The 19,963-nt window shown below is 34.7% G+C and overlaps 2 protein-coding genes across 5 annotated transcripts in view; one reads left to right on the forward strand and one right to left on the reverse strand.

The window, feature by feature from the left end:
* The window catches only part of LOC126734970 (NADH dehydrogenase [ubiquinone] 1 alpha subcomplex subunit 13), a 30,407-nt gene extending 13,732 nt beyond the window's left edge, over positions 1–16,675 (forward strand). Inside the window, exon 2 of the mRNA XM_050438838.1 lies at positions 16,076–16,675. Coding sequence (XP_050294795.1) covers positions 16,076–16,431 — 356 coding nt within the window. The 3' untranslated portion in view covers positions 16,432–16,675. The remainder of the gene's footprint in view (positions 1–16,075) is intronic.
* Positions 12,088–19,528, reverse strand: LOC126734971 (uncharacterized). Of its 4 annotated transcripts, XR_007660232.1 has the most exons (4): positions 15,658–16,076; positions 15,507–15,599; positions 12,486–12,567; positions 12,088–12,357 (listed from the first exon to the last, which is right to left on the reverse strand). XR_007660232.1 is itself a non-coding variant. In XM_050438840.1 (3 exons), exons 1-3 carry the CDS (start codon positions 15,649–15,651, stop codon positions 12,326–12,328), a joined length of 321 nt encoding a protein of 106 aa, XP_050294797.1. In that variant the 5' UTR covers positions 15,652–16,076; the 3' UTR covers positions 12,088–12,325. The 4 variants fall into 4 exon arrangements, 1 of the variants encoding a protein (XP_050294797.1); XR_007660233.1 differs by lacking the exons at positions 15,507–15,599; positions 15,658–16,076 and adding an exon at positions 19,269–19,528; XR_007660231.1 differs by having other exon boundaries at positions 15,507–15,916.
* Positions 19,529–19,963: the final 435 nt, after the last annotated feature.

A 19,963-nucleotide genomic window follows, 5' to 3' on the forward strand; every position in this document is an offset into this window, starting at 1 on the left:
GTCAAAAACTCCCTAACTCGCGTTAACTGTCGTTTAATTGTTTCCAAAGTAAAAACTGACTAAACAATTAAAACGGAATTAAATGTCACGAAGCATGTCCTTTTTAAAGGCCAATGGAACAATTTCGAAATATTTATAATTTTCTTCATTGTTTTTGCCGAAAGAGATCAAAAATTTCAGGAGAATACTAACAGTCAAAGCAAGCAAGTATACAAATTCTAGAAAATTTAAAATACAGGGATTTACAATAATATAACCTAAATTGGGGCCAAAATGTGGCCCTCTGAAAATGAACTGCTTAAAAACTAGACTATAGATGAAAGTATAAAACCAAACATAAGTAGTTCTACTTATGTTTGGTTTTAACTCCACCCAACCCTAAACAAACCTTAGGAATCAACTTTAACTACAGAATACGAATAAAATTGTACAAAAACTAGGAGAATAATTTAACGTATTTACATTTTCATAATAATGCTCCTCTCTCAAGTTTGATCGACCCGATCAATCAACACCTCCAGGGTCAAATATGGGACCATCTGAGTCATGATAGGGTGCTAACCGGACGATGTTTACAATTTTCATGTTCGTTGTCCGATGTAGCTGGATACGGTATACCACGTCGTTGTTTCTGGTGACCACATGGAATGGACCTTCCCAATCCTTCTGGAGCTTTGGTGACTTGCCCTTCGTCCTCCGTGGATTGTATAATCAGTATTAAAACCGGTCGAATTTGCCTTTATGTCATAACGTGATTTTATTCTATTACTTTCTAAGTTTATCCCGTGCTTGTTTGTGAACAATTTGCAAACGCTCTTGTAAATGGTTGACGGCTTCAGATTTGTGGGGTCTCCCAGTAATAATGCCCAAAGGTAAACGAAGTTCCATCATCCAAGACAATTTTCGCCGGGCTCTTTTCAGTTGACTTGTGGATAGAAGAACGATATGCCAATTTACTTTTAGTTGTATACAGTTATCCCAGATGGTTTGCTTAGACTTTACCACCATCCTCAAATAGGTTTGAAATGTGCGATTAAATATTTCAACCATTCCATCAGACTGAGGGTTCTGTTGTCTTGATAATTTCCAGCGACTGGCATACTTGTTGCAATATTTGTGACTCAAAGTTCCTTCCTTGGTCTGAACGTTTTTCTCCGGGCACACCAAATCGACAAATCCCGTTCTGGAACAGCACTTCAGACTCTTTTTAAGAATCCATCTTATATAACCAATGAATTCCATTGAGACCAATAAGATTTTAGTTCTGGAGATTTGTCAGAAATAGCGTTCCTCTCTTTACTTCGTAAATAAGATCAAATCCTGGGTCATCACACTAATCCTGGATTAAACTAGCTACATCCCACTCTTCAGAACTGTTAAGGCCAATACGATTACAAGTAAATATCTCTGGATGCTGTTTTGATTCCCTTTTAAGACAATGTTGGCATGTTTCAATGCAGGATCTTCTCGATAAAGCATCGGCGTTTTGGTGATATTCGCCTTTCCTATGTTCTCTTGTAATCGTTGAAGCTACCTTGCTATTTGTCATTCGGGCTTTTTGAACTGAAACAGCCATTTCAGAGAAGCACGGTCAGTCCTAAGGATGAATCGTTGACCATACATATATTTATGGAATTGTTCAATAGCTTTTACTGCTGCCCATAGCTCTCGTCTGGTAACACAATAGTTTCTTTCTGATTTTTGATAGTTTTGATAGCGTTTTACTGAAATAAATTTGTGATTTTTTTGTGATCTTCATATTTTGTGATAGAACGGCTCCAATTCCAACATTGCTTGCATCTGTATTCAAAATAAAAGTTTGTCCAGGAATCGGGTACATTAAAATTTGGGATGTGCGCAGTGTGCTTTTTTTAGCCCTTGAAATGCTTCTTCACAGTCTGCTGACCGACTAAAGACCATTTTGTCCTCCGTGAGCTTATGTAGAGGCTTTGCAAGTTTAGCGAAATTTCTTACAAATCTTCTGTAATTGATACAAAGGTCCAGAAAGCTTTTTAACTGGTGTTTGTCAGTGGCCAATTTTCGATTGCTTCTACTTTATCTGTATCAGTCTTGACACCTTTTGTGAAATGATCTTCAAATATTTTTTCCCAGTATGACGACGTCATCCAGATACACTATACATAATTCCCAAGTCATTCCACGTAACACAGTTTCCATAAGTCTCTCAAAAGTGGCTGGAGCATTGCAGAGTCCAAAGGGCATGACTGTAAACTGCCAAAGTCGTGTTCCAGTCAAGAATGCGATCTTTTGCTTATCTTTTGGGAGCATCTTTACCTGCCAGTATCCACTCTTTAGATCGAGTGTCGAGAACCATTGTAAGACTGATAGCATGTCTGGGGTGTCGTCAATTCTTGCTAGGGGATAACTGTCTTTCTTGGTAATGTCATTCAGTCGCTAATAGTCTACTTAAAGTCTGCTAGATTCGTCCTTTTTCTTCACTAATACAACTGGAGATGTCCAAGGACTTTGGGAAGGTTCTATCATACCTTGTGTCCTTATTTCTTGAAGCATTGAGGAAACTGTACCTTGTTTAGATATTGGAATCCTTCGAGGTGTTTGTTTTATCAGAGCATTGTCTCCAGTGTTCTTAATTCGATGCTGCACCAAATCAGTACTTCCCAGGTCATTATCGTACAAGGAAAACACATCTTGATTTTCTTCAAGAAGACGTCGCAATTTACTACACTGGTCTATGGTTAGATTGGCACAAGATTCTTCAAATAGGTTTTGTAAACATACATCCAGCCGTTTTGTAAACAAGCGGCTGGACTTCTATCAGCATTTTTCAGGAGTGCCACTACTTCAGGCATACGCCAATGTCCTCTCCTTAATTCAGTTGTTGACCATATCCTTTTAAAATTACCATTTAGACCAAAACAGTAGCTTTCTTCTGCGTAGTAGAGCACAATTCCTTGACCTTATACTTTGCAGCTTTTCATGGGCTTAATTAAAACCGTTTCTGCCACTTTTCCTCCAGTTGTAGCATTAACCAATACCGCTGAATTTGCTGGTATGGTAATATTCTTAGATAACTTAACGACTCTGGAGTCTTCATATAGGTGGTGCATCAACATTTCTGAATTTCTCGTCGTCAATATCCGTTCAAATACATCCGTTCAAATACAACTGTTGAGCATTCATAACATCTAATCCTAATATGACATCATCCATAGTCTCTGCCACTAGTACCGGCTGTTGGAATGTTGTTAAGACAGTGGTCACTGTAGCTTCATGCAATCCAAGACTTGCGATCCTTTTTCCATCCGGGGACTCCAGAATTAAATTTGGGGTTGCTGAAATCCTACAGTGAGCTATGATGTACCAAGCTCTCTCCAGGACGTGGCAGCCGGTTTAGTCTTATATGTGGGGCCTGGTTGCATTCAGCCAGTTTGCGCCCCATAAATCTAAATATTTGAGTTTTTCTTAGTTCCTTCGGTCTCTCAAAGACTTGGGGCATTGACGTTTAGGTGCAATTGCAATTCCAACATTGGACTGGTCTTTTAGGTTTTCTATCTAAAAATTACTCAATATTCTTTAGGCGTTCTTTGATATGACTTTCCGAAGTTCTGCTTTGTCTTATTCGTGTCTGTCTTCTAGTTGCTTGAAAAGCTGCCTCATACTCTAGTCCATGAGCCAAAGCTTCCGAAATACTTTTATGATGCCATCCTTAGAGCATGGTTAGTATCTGGATCTCGAACCCCGTCAATAAAACAATTTATAGAAATTTGTTCTCGGAACTCTGTTGGGGCTGAAGGGTAAGTCAGATTTACTAGTCGAGCAACATCGGCCTTAAACTGTTAGACATATGTCTCAATTAAAATTGAGCCTGATACACAGATGGGCTTATCTAAGGTACGCACCAGTACATCGAAATTGAGATGATCCTCAGATGGCACCATTCTTAATATTTTTGTACCTTCTCCTCTAAGACTTAGCTTAAGATTGATTGTCTTTTCTTCGTTATCCCAGGGATTTCCCCTAGCAGCGGCCTCAAACTGATTCAAGGCTTTAATAAATCCTGTTTCTTGTTCTTTCTGCTGTTTACGGTCTCGTTCTTCTTGTTCTACTTTCTGGTCGTTAAACTTCCTTAATAGCAACTCCATCGGTTTCCATCTTGACCTGACTTCTTTGTCTCGTGTGTCTCGATTAAAATAGGCTTTCAAATTAATATCCTTTACCTCTGACACCAATTGTAATGAAATTCAGGAACACACTTTTACTGTCAACGTTAAAAACTCTCACCTAACTCGCGTTGACTGTCGTTTAATTGTTTCCAAGGTAAACACTGACTAAATAATTAAAACTGAATAAAATGTTCACGAAGCACGTACTTTTTAAAGCCCCTTGGAACAATATCGAAATAGTTAGAATTTTCTTCATTGTTTTTGCCGAAAGAGACCAATAATTTTAGGAGAATACTGACAGTCAAGGCAAGCAATTATAAAAATTCTAGAAAACTTAAGATCAAGGGATTCACAATCCAGACTTAAACCCCATGGACTCCTGTATTTGGGGATATTTGAAATCAATTGTTTATGATAGTCCTATAAATATGCATGCATTGCAATGCAATGCATTGAAGTTAATGGAGGGCATTTTGAACAGTTGTTATAGTAGCGTTATTTGTATGTTTCTTTGTTTATTATTGTTTTTTGTATATTTATTTGAAAATAAAATATAAAAAAAATTAATAAATATCATTTACTTTGGTTATGACATAAGAAGTAGCAAAAAGTAGTCGTAATATCTTTTTTTTATTTAGTAACTATTCTAATTTCACATAAATATCATTAATCTTAGGTATTAATTTTATTTTATTTAAGATTGCATTGCTGAAAATCTAGTAAATTTTAGTAGTAAATTCACATATTATGAAAACATAAAAGTGCGATTATTTCGAAAATGGTTGCTCCTAGCGATTTTAAATAAGGTATACATTTTTTATGTAATATTAAAAAAGGAAATTATGTTTTTACTTTTCAAATCAATATATGGAGCAGTAAAAAAATTAAAGGATTTAAAGAACTAACCCAACGAGCGCCCTGTACCGACCGAAAACTGTATACGAAATTTTAGTTTTCTTTTTAAAAGACTCCTATGTTCTAAATTTCATGTCAGTATGTCATTTGGTTCAGGACCCATGAAAAAAAAACGATAAATCAAATAATACTTTGACACCCTGTATTGCAGTTACTATTAAAGCTAGTTACTATTACTGTTGTTCTATGTCCCATTACTTTCGGGACACTCTGTATATAGTAAGCATCATTAGTATATAATCTGTATTAATTTAATAATATACAGGGTGTTAGTAAATAAGTGCGACAAACTTGGGGGGGAGGGGTGATTCTGCATGGAAAAATAATGACAGTTTGCTATCTAAACATATGTCCGCAAATGCTTTGTTTTCCAAAATACGGGGTGTTAAAGTTTTTCTTGCAATTAAGAATTTTATGTTCACCACTGGCGCGCATTCGGGCAATGATCTCAATTTTCTCTGTTTGATAGTATTGATCATCAAATTCTTCTGTCAAAACTGATCTCCGTAGGTTTCATGTTGATTTTGTGAGTTGGATTAAAAATTCTTTAACTGGCCGTATTCAAAGGGTCAGGGTAGGTGGACATCTTTCTGATCCTATTAGCGTAATCAGGTCTCCCTCAGGGAGGGCATACATCACCCTTATTATTTAATTTATTTATTGATGATATAGTTACTGTTTCCTGAATAGTCAGTGTTTGATGTTTGCAGACGACTTAAAATTTTGGAGGGTGGTTGGTAGTATTGTGGATCAAGAATTACTACAAGCAGATATGGATCGCTTAAGTAATTGGTGTGAACAAAATAATCTTCATTTAAATGTTAAGAAATGTTGTGTTGATCAACCGGTTTCAATCCAATTACTACAATAATAATGAGCCACTGAATTATATTGCATCTATTGGGGATTTGGGAGTTATTTTTGATGAGAAACTCACATTTATTGATCATATTAATTCAATTTCTGTGAAAGCATCAAAATTGCTAGTGTTTGTTATGAGAAACTGTTTATATTTCTCAGTCTCTTCAACAAGAAGGGTTTATTGCTCCCTAGTAAGAACCATATTGGAGTACTGCTCTGTAGTTTGGTCTCCATACCACCAGATTCATATCAATGCTTTAGAAAGAGTTCAACATAAATTCCTGAGATATTGTGCTCATAGAACTTTAACTGTTATTGAGAACCATGACTATTCTTATATTGAAAGTCAATTATCTATTCCGACACTGTCGCAACGCCGTAATATTTCTGGTGCTAGTTTTATATATAAGATCGTTAATAGGCTTATTGATTGCCCTGATCTGTTGGGTCGCATACGATTTATGTTCCTCATCACGGGTTGCGCCATAATGTAACCTTTAACATTCCATTCCACAGAACATCCTATGGAATTAATAATCCTATGGATAGGTATATGAATTTGTTAAACAATTCGAGTATTGATGTGTTTAATATAAGTTCCTTAATGCATCTAAAGAGGTCACTTTTTTTTTTTTTTTTTTTTTTTTTTTTTTTTTGGGTCGGTGGAGAAATTCTTTATGAACACTGGTTACGCGGCGCCGCCCCCAGTAGTGTGGGACTCAGTGTCGAGTCTGTCTCGTCCTATACCCACTAAAACTCCGCCGCTGGGTGGTGCCTTGTGGCTCCCTACACTGCGGTCTGCTAAGAAGCAGTCCTATTGTGTCCCATATGTTTAGTCCCACAGGTTCAATTCTGTAGCTTCAAGGAAGTCCAGGATTGTGCCCAGTGGTAGATTTCTTATACCCTCTGGTGCGGGTTTCTCTTCCCCCAGGAATGTTGCCCTGGTTTGATTAAATGCTTCACAGAAGCACAGTATGTGAAGAGTTGTTTCGTCCTCCTCATTGCATCCCCTACATAGCGAGGTAACTGATTTCCCTAGCGTATGCAGGTGTTTCCTGCTGGGTGCATGGCCTGTAAGTAGCCCTGCGACCTTTCGCAGTTGTTGTCTGGAGAGGCCCAGTATGTTCTCACCCTTCTTGAAGGGTGGGCTGCCTATAAGTTGTTTGGATTGTTCCATCTTTGGCAGCTGCTCCCAGTAGAATTTGTTCTGGTTTGTTAGCCAGTTGCCGATTTCCCTCTTCCAAGTCTTATCGCTGACATAACATGTTGGTTCAGGGCCTACCAGGCTGTTGCTGGCTCCCTGGGTTGCAAGTTGGTTAGCCCTTCTTGCAGCCTTATTGTTGCCCATATTCTCTGCTAGGATTATCTCTGGCCTATTTTGCGCTTCGGCGAGGTTCCTGAGATCCTCCCAGCAGCTTTGCACAGTCCTTGACTTAGTCTCGAACTGTTGTAGTGCAAGTGTCGCAGCCTGGTCTCCTGTGAAAATTGCGAAGGTTTTGCCTCTTGGCAGCCCTTCTCTCATCAGTTGGACACAGGTTTGAATTCCTATTATGCTTGCCTGTAAATTTGTTGTTTCGAGGCCCAGGTTTAGCATAAGTTGTCTGCCCTGTTGTTCGTCCTCCACCATGCCCACAGCTACCCCGATCTTGGATCGTTTGGTTGCCGTGTGCCATACTGAGTAACCTCTTTGCCTGAGCCTGTTCGCTTCTGCGTCCAGTGGTCCCCTTTTTTCTTTGATGATAAAAGGTTTGTCTAGGTATGTGACCTTGGTTCTGTCTGTTCTTAGGGCCAGGCGCCCAAGGTCCTGTATTTTGTCAAATAGGGCATTGTGCCAATCTTTCGATAGGATTGTTGCGCCATTTGACAGCAGTCTTTTTGCCCCCGTTATAGCTTCAGCCCGTACCACTAAGTGTAGCGGGCTTAGTCCTATCAGGTTCTCTAGGGCAGCAGTCGGCGTTGTTGACATCGCTCCTGTTATGCCCAGACATGCTATTCGTTGTGTTTTGTTGAGTATCTGTATTACAGTCCTCTTTTCTGCCGCATGCCACCATATAGGTGCTGCGTATGTAATGATGGGTCTAACCATTGTCGTGTACATCCAATGTACCATTTTTGGTGACAGTCCCCATGATCTACCGAACATTCTCTTGCAGTACATAAGAGTTTTCGTGGCTTTATTTGTAGCTTGGATTACATGTTTCTTGAAGCTGAGTTTTTTATCCAGGGTTATACCTAGATATTTGACCTCGTCTTCAAGTCGCAGATTTTCTCCATAAAATTTTATGTTTCTAATGGGCTCTAGTTTCCTTCTTTTGGTAAAGGAAACCAGAGTAGTTTTTGTGGGGTTTACCCTTAGTTGTTCTTCCTCACACCAGTGCTCGACAGTAGTCAGGGCTCTTTGCATTTTTTCGAATACATAAGCCTGACTACCCCCTCGTGTAAGGATGACTATATCGTCAGCATATCCTATAGCAAGGATAAGCTGCCTCTCCAGTCGTATCAGCAAGCTGTCCGATACAAGGTTCCACAGCAGCGGTGACAGTACGCCCCCTTGCGGTGTTCCCCTGCACACTTTGGCCTTAACCGTTGTGCTGTTGAGATTTGCTGCTACTTTCCTATGATTTAGCATTTGGGTTATCCAGCCGCCAATCATGGGATGTATTCCTCGTGCTGCTATCGCACGGTTGATTGAGTCATATGACGTATTGTCGAATGCTCCCTCAATATCTAAGAAAGCTCCTAGGGCGATCTCTTTGTTGTTCAGAGATTGTTCGACCCTCTGGGTTATCTCGTGAATCGCTGATTCACAAGATTTACCTGTTTGGTAGGCATACTGGTGTCGATGTAGAGGGTTGACCCGTAATACATTGTCCCTGATATGCCTTTCTATGAGCTTTTCCTCTGTTTTTAGGAGGAATGATGTAAGGCAGATTGGTCGGAAGGATTTAGGTTTCGCATAGGAGTCGCGTCCCGTCTTTGGTAGAAATACTACTTTTGCTTCCCTCCAACTCTCTGGTATATGCGCCGTGGCTAGACTTGCCCGCATTATTTTACATAGTGCAGGCAGCAGCAGTTCGCTACCCCGCTGTAGCATGACTGGCATTATGCCATCCATTCCGGGAGATTTAAATGGTAAAGAGGTCACTTACTTCATAATTGTGCATAAAATTTTGTATTTACATTCTTGCATATAAATTATTAAGGTTGTTTCTAGTATATGTAGTATAGGTGTTTTTTACTTTGGTATTAATTTTTTAAGTAGGTTTAGATTATGACAGTTGTTTATGTAAATATTATTGCTTTGTAAAATTTACAGTTAATGGGGTTTTCCCGTATTATAAATAAATAAATAAAAAAAAAAAATTTTTAATAAAAATGTGTACGCCACTTAGATATTTTAAATTAAAATTAATTTTTGAAGTCCTCGTTCAATTTGTGACAAAAAACCTCTCTTACCTTTTTTCATATGTGGCGCCGTTTTTATGCAAAAAAAACATCTTGAAGCGTATTTTTCTTTAATACATTAGCAAGAACAATCGAATACAACATTAAACCAGAACAATAATAGAAAATAATACTAAAATTTTAAATAGGCGCAAAGCTACAACAAATGACCTCCCTCAGACGTTACACAAGATTCAATTCTTCGCCTCATTGATTCTCGTATTCGCGCAAATATTCCTAATCAATTTCTTATTATCTCACAGCCAGCTATAATTCGATTCCTTAGGTCATCAACATTTTCGACGGGAGTGGAATAAACTAATGACTTAAGAAAACCCCAAATGCAAAAATCTAGAGGATTTAAATCTGGCGATTGAGCAGGCCAATGTTCTGTACCTCTCCTACCTATCCAACGATTTGGAAATATTGTATCTAAGTGATTTCTTCTACTGTATCTAAATGATTAATACTAAAATGGGCTGGTGCACCATCATGCATGAACCTTAAGTGTTGCCTCAGCTGTAGAGGAATTTCTTCAAGAAGAACAAGTAACTCTTCCTGTAGGTAGAACTGAAGGTAAGATTCTCTAAGATTCTCCTGTTAGGCGTTGTGGGAAGAAATATGGGCCGATTAAATGATCGTCAATTAACCCAAGCCATACATTCACCGAAAACTGATGCTGAAAATGAGCTTCAAAGAGCAGTAACATTATTTAAAGCTTCATCAAATGGTCAGATTCAGTCAATCTAAGGTCGGAAACCTAGAATTTTTTTCTTTTGATTTCATTTTTTATCTGAGCCCGATCGGATTAAGCTTGCAATGGTAAGGAGGAGGTCTTAAAACAATCAAATCAATTATGCTTTATTGTTTTTCAACATTTGTTACACTTTTTTTGATTAGTCAAAACTACTGATATGTCCATTATTGACTTTTATTTCCTGTTTGTAACCGAACATTTGTTAAAAATCATGGTTATTCTATGGAAACAGAAATACTGAGCAATGCATAAGAAATAAAGGTCAACTCAAACGCAAAAGTCGTTTAGCAGTGTGGAAGCCTGTAAATCATAATGACATACAAAAATTCATGGGGATACTCATCTACATGCGACTGGTGAATTACCCTTCTTTCGAAGCATACTGGAGCCAGAAAAAAACTATGAAAATTCAGTAATTCCACCTCTCGCACTTTTCAAATAACGAGAATCCTTTGGCTCAGAATAATCGCCTATATAAACTTTGGAAGCCACTTTTGGAACATCTAAATTCCAAGCTTAAAGAAATTCTAAAACCAAAGCGGACAATAACTATTGATGAGAGCATGGTACCATTTCGTGGTGGACAGTTCAGGCAATATATACCCGGCAAGCGACATAAATACGAGGTAAAAATGTTCAAAATGTGTGACCAAAAAGGATATACGTATTCTGTCAATTTACTCAGGAAAAAGTGAGACAGGAGAAAATTCTTTGCCAACAAATGTTTTGGAACTTTGTGAAGATTATTTAGATGAAGGCAGAATTACTGTAGATGATAATTTTTATACAAGTGTATCTCTCGCGAAAACCTTACTAAACAGAAAAACACATAGTTTGGGAACGCACAGAAAAAACCGGAAAGGATTACCAAAAGAAGTCTGAAATGCTAAATTACAAAAGGGAGAAATAGTAGGAAGGGAAGATGAAAGTGGAACTGTAGTATCAAAATGAAAGGATACTACACGATCCTACCTACCACGATCTAGAAATAAAAGACAATGAAAATATTTTGAAGCCTTCTTGTATTTATGACTATAATTCTGAGAAAGCTGGAATCGACTTGTCGGACCAAATGTCAGCCTATTCCTCTCTTGTAAAAAAATCTATTAGATGGTACCATAGATTCATATTGCAATTGAATTTCTTATGGGAGCACAATCTAAAACTTCTATTACACAGTTTCGTGAAGAACTCGTGGACAGCCTCTTATGGGAAGAAGTCCAGGCTAATAATGAGCCACCTAAAAAAAAAACAAAAAAAGAATTTCACGTAATGAAAAAATCAACAGAAAAATTCCGAAGGGAACAGAAAAAAAAGAAGAGATGTACAGAAACTGTCTAAACGACATTTTTTAATATTTTACATTTTTTGGCAGCTTTAAGTATTCATGCATAATTATATAAAATTGTTTATATCAGCCGATCAAGCTGTTTGCGATGGATTTTAAGCTCACGTTTGCTATAAGTTCGCAAGGTCGTAATTAGTAAATAGTTAAAATGATGATTACGATGCTCACCTTGATTTTTATAATTACCTCGAATTGTTATTTTTAGATTGATATAAATAGTTGTTAATTTTTGTGAATAAACCAGTATTGAGTTCTACTCCCAGTAGTCTCTCATTGCTCAACCTACTACGGCCAAGCCACCTTGTATTAAACCTATAGTGAGGCTGCTATAGGGTAGTAGGAAAACAAACGCAAAAAAGTGATCACATTTTATGCCACGATATGAAGACTGCGATATGAAGCCATTTTTACGTATAAACTGTTTCCCTACGCATTATTTTTTTTTTTTTAATATTTGTGATTTTGATTTAATTTTTTAGAATTTTGTAAGAAATAATTTTTTTTGTTGACCATTTTGTAAATGTTATTTTTTGAACAAATGTTTCTATAATTGATACTTTAGCAAAATTTCGAAGGATATCTACAACGATTTGGGGATAAAAAAGTAAAACTAGTGCTTCTTTAAAAAATTTATATGATCATTAAATCCATATGTGACATTCCTAAAATTGCCAATTCATTTGTTTACCAATCCATGTCGACTTATAGCAGTTTGTAAAGCCGTTTGTCCGCGAGCGGCCAATACGTGTTAAGTACACGTGTTTAGTAACTCTCATGTCACAGTAATTTGGCTCATCGATAAATGGATATTAGATTACATTTTTAGTTAGCACTTTTCATAAAATGTAAGCTACCCTAGCACTTGTCCATTTTCTCGAGTTTAATATCTGAAACAAGGAAAAATAAGGGTTAATATAATAAGGGGAAAACAGTGAAGAAAATTATAGTTATACTCAAGCTAAATAATACAGATATAATGATTAAGATGTTAATTGTAAATAATGTGGATAATGACTTTCTTTTATCCGAGGGTGTTCTTTGTCTTTTTGATCTGCACAGTCCTCTGATGTTGCCCTCGGCTTCTTGTTGTGGTTTACCTGGAAAAACATATTGGAAATACTATATACCTTGTGATATTGAAAAAATTGATTTATTCATTTGATTTGGGCTTGTTTATTATTGTTTGTGAGTAACATTTTGTTAATGTTATAAATAAATAGTCTGTCAAAATTAAGTTTCTGGGAAAGGTTATCTTGGCTATCTGGTTGTAAGTCTGTTTTACAGTAACAATTGGTATTCAGTACCATGCCTAATGGTGTCAAAGCTTGAGAAGAGGAAGACATGTTAGTAGGCTAACCAATCAAAAAGCAGTAATTCTGCATACTCATCCTCTTGAAGGCTAAAGCTTATATAGGACTAAAAGTTCCTTTTTGGGTCATTTTTGATCTTCGAGTTGGCTCCTTATGGTCAGTTTCGCTTAGTGCGGATTTAAAACAGAAACTCTATCTCACTTTTAATTTTTTTTTTTTTATAGTTTATATCGCTTTAGGCGGATTTTTCTTAATTAATTAAAAGCTGGATAGGGTTTACGGGGTTTTCTTGAGTTATTTTCTCCAAAAAGGTCACACAAAATCTTTGGTAAGTCTTTTAAAACGTGCTTTATAAGTTCTTGTCAATTTTTGTATAAGTTCTTTAATATTTTCTGTTTTCCTTTTTCTTTTGAGAGAACATTAATAAATTTAATCAATTACACCAATATTTTTGAATGTTTTTAGTAACAAATCATCAAAAAGTTTTATGTTTGGGTGTTAAGTCGCATTCCAGGTTTTCCTGTGGGAATCTAAAACTATTTTTGGATTATTTTACCAGCAAGTCAATAAAAATCATACCAAAATTAAGGTGTATACCTAGAATTACATAAATAGTTCAGCCAAGAAGATGGAACGTCTGACCATCAAGTGTATTCTACTCATATCATACAATAGTAACGCATACCAATAGTAACGCAACGGGAAGGGTATAAAGGTACAGGTACAAACTGTAGAATATTGGAAATTACTTTAGTTTATATAAGTGTATAATGTGTATAAGTAAATTTGTACTAAACTGAAGATTGTCTGTTTTAGTAATTGTGAATGTTTTAGGGAATTCATTACAATGTAGCCTCAGCATGTCAGCTTTTATCTTTTTATATGACGATGTCTTTCATTAACATACACAAAATCAAACTAATGTCTATAAATTGCACTAATCCAATTATGTCTGATAGTGCCATAGTAGTGGACTCACCAGAAAAAACTTCAAAAGATTTGAATAAAGAAAATGTTTATTTACAGAAGCTAATAAAAATACCACCATAGCTCCCTCAAACATTCAGTCTGTACGACCTAAAATTGAACTATTTATATTTCTCGAATCACTTAATTTTCCTGGTATTGTGACTAGTTAAGCATTGGTTACGACCCCTTGAACCTTTGTATATGACAAATTATATAGTAGTAGCTAGATTTGATGATTAAGTACAATTCATGGTCGTACTTTAATTATGGTAGAACAATCTTTACATAATAGGCTTTAAAGTGAAAAAATTGATAGCTTAAATTTTTTGTTACAGGACAAAGTGTTTTTCTATTATATCTTATATTAATCTATATATGAATTTTCTATTGTGTTTTTTAAAATAATGAGGGTTTATGTAATTTATATTTATAGGTTACCATCCACAAATATTAGAGATTTTTTAGAGAATCTAGAAGTTTTGTTGAGTCAATTCTCAGTTAATTCAATAATAATATTAACAGGAGACTTCGATATTGATTATTCAAATAAGTTAGATGCCAATGGAATGTAATTTTAGTAAGTTTTGGGAAAAAAATTACTGATGATGGCCAGGGAAGAACAGTACCTACGGTACAATTGAAGGAAAATATTTTGGATGTTGTAGCTGATACTTCTACGAGCACTCGAAGATTTTCCTCGTAGAATATAGGTTGCGAAGTGGATATTAGATCAGCGAACTAATCCAAACCTAATTAACATTATTCTTTTTACCGATGAAGCAGGATTCACCAGAAATGGTATTGTGAATTTACATAACTTGCATGTATGGGCTGATGAAAATCCTCATGCCTCTGTTGTTTCTCATCATCATCCACTCAGTTCCAATCAATTAATAGCTGGGAAGAAATCATTGTCAATTTTTTGATTGGGCTGTTCGTATTACCGCCACCATTGAATGGAGAACTTTATTTAGAGTTCCTTCAGAACTCGCTTATCCCACTCATGGGGTTCACCTCAGAACCTTGGTGTATTTAACTCCTGTCGATACTCAGGAGGAACTTTTACAGAGAATCAGGATTTATTGTAATGTGATAAGGAACAATCCAATGTTGTTGGAGCAAGTACAGCAGTCTACGATTCGTGGTACCCGCGAGTGTATCTGACTTTACGGAGCCCAAGTTGAATCTACTTATGAAGTTTTTAATTAATTGTTTCGAATTATTAGCTTCTTTATTTATTATATTCTTTTTTCAGGTTATTTTTTCGTTTTAAGAAAAACATGGGTTTACATAATATACACTTTTACACTATTTTATACTTTTTCAGATTAAACAACTTAAAATGGAACTCCTCTATTGTTATAAAACAGTGATTCCTTAATTTTTTTTTTTTCCAGGCTCCATTTTATCGATAATATACAAGAGTGCATTTTCTCTAATTTAAGGTTCAAGCTTATCCTATTTATTATTTCAGAGTCCTTATCATACAGGGTGCTAAAAAGTTAAGCATTTTAATGTACAACCAAGTCCGTCCCTTGGTAAAATAAGCAAGATAAATGTGTTTTAAGGACTCCGTTTTAGGGGATCCTTAGTAGTGTTGATCACGTAAAATTTTCATTAAATTAATAATTCTTAAGTCCTTCAAAAGTTATTTAAGAAAAACCGATTTTCCAGCGGCGTCTTTAAGGAGCCGTATCTTTGTAAAGAATAGGAATTTTTTTCATAAGAAAGTTCTATATTATTTTTTTATTTTCTACCTGAATCCGAGAGATTTTCCACATTTCCGGGACATCCTGTATACCAGATTCCCCTCAGGATTGACAGATGATCAGTAAGGTTTCCGCTCTTTCCTGTAGATAGAGATTGTCCTCGTGGCTGATGAAGCTTAGCATGATGAACCATGGTTACCTTCGGGTTGGAAGGAGGGCTTTCGTTCCCTTATTCCAATTCTACCGCCTCCATTTGCTGAACAATTGACTTTTATTTCTAAAATTTCCAAAAGCAACAGCCATCTCCAAACAAAATTGATTATTTCAGGCTATCAAATTTAAAAACAGTCTATAGAAAAAATGCAATACCTGGAAGGGAAAGCATAGTTGAAGGTGAATTAATTAGGCTTTATTTTTATTTTATTTCAGATACGCATTATTAGATCAATTAAAATATACATTGATAAATAAATGTAAAAAAAATAATAAAATCATACTTTGTTGGTAAAACCAAATAAATATTCATATGTAACTAAGTTTCTCCAAGGCAATATTAGAATATATATCTTTGTTTGCAATCCTAATTAATTAATATAAAATGATTGCTTTCGTTTTAGGTTATTCACTTATTGGTGGTCTAATTGGAATGACTACTGGAGCTGCCTACCTTTTTTACCTCAATGTGGGCTCAGTCTATAGAGAACAATTAGAGGTTAAAGGAGCAAGTTTAGCAGTTTACCCTATGCTTATGGCGGAAAGAGACAGGGCATTTCTAAAACAACTAAGAATTAATCGAGAGGAAGAGAGAGAATTAATGAAAAATGTACCTGGATGGAAAGTCGGTACCTGGTATGGAGAACCTATTTTCGTTGGAGAGCCAAATAAATATGTGGATCCCAGAATTCAAGAATTCTATGTGCATTCTAGTTGGAAGGAGGCCTCTAAAAGGATGGAGTTTATGCTAAAATCTTAATTCTTCATTTTTCATTAAATAGTCAGTAATTAAGTTTATTGAATAATATATCTCTGGTATTGACTAATTTTTTTAAATATTTTTTTGTCAATTTGATTGAACAAATGTATTATATAATAATAGATAAATATAATTATAAATAGTGCGAATATAAAACTTACATTAAAATATAGCACCACAAAATTTAACATAACTAAAACAAGTGTCTGATTCATAAACAGAAATTAAATTGACTTATTCTTTAGTTTATTTCATTCTGAGAAAATTAGTTAGCTAGTTGCTGCATTTTTTTGGGCTTACAGTTAGTAACTAAAGCTTTGACGCTTTAATTCCTGTAACTGTAATATTTTTACCTACTATAGAGTGTTTAATAAAAAAGTTTTTAACTTTAAAGCAAATCTTCGAAAATGTTTTTTTTTAAATAATAACTTTTAAAATACTTTGGTATAATTTTACGAAATTTTTATATGATCAGTAGAAAAGACTCCTTAAAATCTGAACTTATTGAGACATATCTGGATACTTTTGCTTTCCAGGGAAGGACTACCTTATACATATTCTTACATTTTTTTATATCCGATCTAATAAAAGTAAAAAATATGATTTTTAGATAGTATGACTCTTATCCTAAAAAAAGAAGTCTAGGGCAATTATCGATAAAGTGAACGGTTATTGAAAAAAAGCTATTTTTATTCAATTAGGTTTGCATTAAAGAATTTACTTATGTTATAAGGTTTCAAGTTATGGCATGAATTTTGAATATGATGATAAGTAGGTAAAGCTAAACCTGTTATTTTAGCTGAAAAAACATGCAACAGGCAGTAATAAAATTACTACATTTTAATAGAAGAAAAGATTTCATTCTTTCACAGAAACCTATTAAAAAAAATTTAACCAAATTGAAAAATTAATTGGAGCCGAAATGGGCTTAAAATGTGGAATAAATTTGATGTAGTGTATTTTAATGACGGATTTTTGTTGTCGTTGTGATGGATCAGTATTTGCTGCATTGCTTTTTTTAAGATAGATTTGTAAATATTTATAATCTGTTATAAATATTTTTAGAATAATATATTTAGAATAATAATCTGTTTTAAATATTTTAATTAAAATTATTTTTTTAAATTAAACTAAAATTAAATAGATTTATACTTTTAATAAAGCTGATCTAGCAAAATGGAAGGTTGCCGCTGACTAAGTAATACAGGGCGATATATGCTCATCTAACCCGTCCCTCGATTGGCTGCTGTCATTTTTTTCTTATGATTTCGCAGTTTAAATATGAATGGCATCTTGGATTTCAAAAACAGGAGCAAAATCATTGCAATCGTGCAAATTATAACTATGATGACAATTATCATGAAGGTTGTTAAAGAGTCGTGGTAAACTTCATTTACTGGATTCCAGTGGTTAACAAGATCTTTCAATCGGTAAACTTCACTAAGGTCTGTAGTACTCCAGTTAAGTGTCAGTTAATAGTAGTGGTAGGACTGTATATGTTATGTGAAATTCTGGAAGAATCAATGGTTTTTCTTGTTTTATTCTCACATCGTTGATAAGTTTTCTTGATCCAATAGATATTTAACACAAATGTGGAATTGATATAAGGGTTGGTGAGAAGATTGATATATATTTTCCTGAATCACATTTTGAAGCGATTTGGACTGCTTGTTCTGGAATGACCAGCATTTCTGCTCGAGTAACTTGTTCAATAAGGTACAAGTTGCTTATTTGGCAGGATGTTGCGTGTAGTTTCTTTAATAACTGCGTGAATAATAAGGGTGTGGTTTTGAGGAGTAGTATATATTTATATGAAAAACGGAATATTTTTCAGGTTTCAATAAAAGTATTTGAATTGAAAATATTATCCTATTATTTGAAAATAAAACTTGAGTCCCACTAGATTGATAGTAGGATGGAATACCTTTAAATGTTGCTATAGTATTATCATCATAAGATTTAGATATTAGATTTAAACATATTAAATTATTTAATTATTTTTTTTAATAGTAGTTGTATGATATCTAAGTCTATGTAATGTAATAATATAAAATTTTTGTCAAATTAAGGTAATGCTTTACTTTGAAATTTAGTTTTAATATAGGCTGGTTTACTAAGTTTGTATTCGGGAGGATCTGCACGTTTTTCATTTCTTTTGTTAATAATATTCTCTTTGATTACTGTAAATTTATTATAAAATAAGTAAGGTCAGAAGTATTTAGATCCTCAAACAACTGTAGTTCTTTTTCAGTTGTTGACTAATTAATTTCTGTAGGGATTAAGGTTCATGATTTGACATATCCTTCTTGTGACAAAATAGCTCCAATAGCATAATTTGATGCATCAGTTACAAGTTACAAAAAGTTTTTCAAAATTTGAGTAAGCTAACTGGTTCAAATGTTAAAATATCTTTGCAGGTTTGAAAAAATCGAAGAATTCTTTAATATGAATAACTCGTTCATATTTCTTTAAACAATTTGTCATTGGCTTGATTAATTTGTCAAAATCTTTAATAAATTTCGTATAATAACCTAAAATTCCTAAAAATTATTTTATGTGTTTTTGAGTTCTAGGAATTGGAAATTTTGTTATTGCATAAATTTTCTTGGGGTTTGGTTTAATTCATTCAGGTGTTATATGCACATGCCCTAAAAACAAAACTTCAACTTCTTTTCTTAAGAATTCACTTTTATCTATGAGATATTCCGAGTAATTCGGGAAGCACCAATAATACACCTGAATCAATTTTGAGTACCGTTTAATAAGAATATTGCTATATCAGAAGCTTCGATAAGACTTTTACATTCAAAAACACATAAAATATATAAGATGATTACCAGAGACATTGAGCCATTGAAGACCCGATCAATAACTGAGTGACCTTGGTAAGTTAAGATGAGTTGATAAGATGTTGATAAGACCCTCGTCCTCGTGCACGCGCCTTTACGTCACCCTGACGTCTTGTCACATTTCCGTTTCCGCCCTGTGGCGGGCATTTTAAATAATGTAGCAACACGACAATCTAACTGTGTTGGAGGGGTTTGAATCACTGGATTTCGAAGGACAACCTGTCCTCTCACACAACTTAAATATGATGCTTATTGTTAAATTATAGACATTGATTTGCTTTGATAATTTTATTAATCCTACTAAACGTAAACTTTAATCAATTATTATATTATTACTTTGCTTGCTGACAGACATGTTCTAATGATAATGATGTACTCTCCACTCCCACTCCCCGCGTACCATGTTGTCGCGCGGTACAAAAAAAGTAAAATTTAAATGAATTTTTATACAGGGCTTAAAAAACTGTATGTTTAAATGAGCATATCATAATTTCTTAAACACAAGTTTCAAATTTTGGATGTGTTTACAAGAACAAGACATCTTGTAATGAATATTATAAGATAATCGATATAAATCATAAATATATTCCTTAAATGTTTTAGAATTTCATCCATTGCACATTTTTTAGTCCAAATGACATTTCTATATAAATTATATAGGGATGCCACGAAACTTGTTTTTT

This window comes from Anthonomus grandis, chromosome 4 (assembly GCF_022605725.1).
Source record: "Anthonomus grandis grandis chromosome 4, icAntGran1.3, whole genome shotgun sequence".
Classification (NCBI taxonomy): Eukaryota; Metazoa; Arthropoda; class Insecta; order Coleoptera; family Curculionidae; genus Anthonomus; species Anthonomus grandis.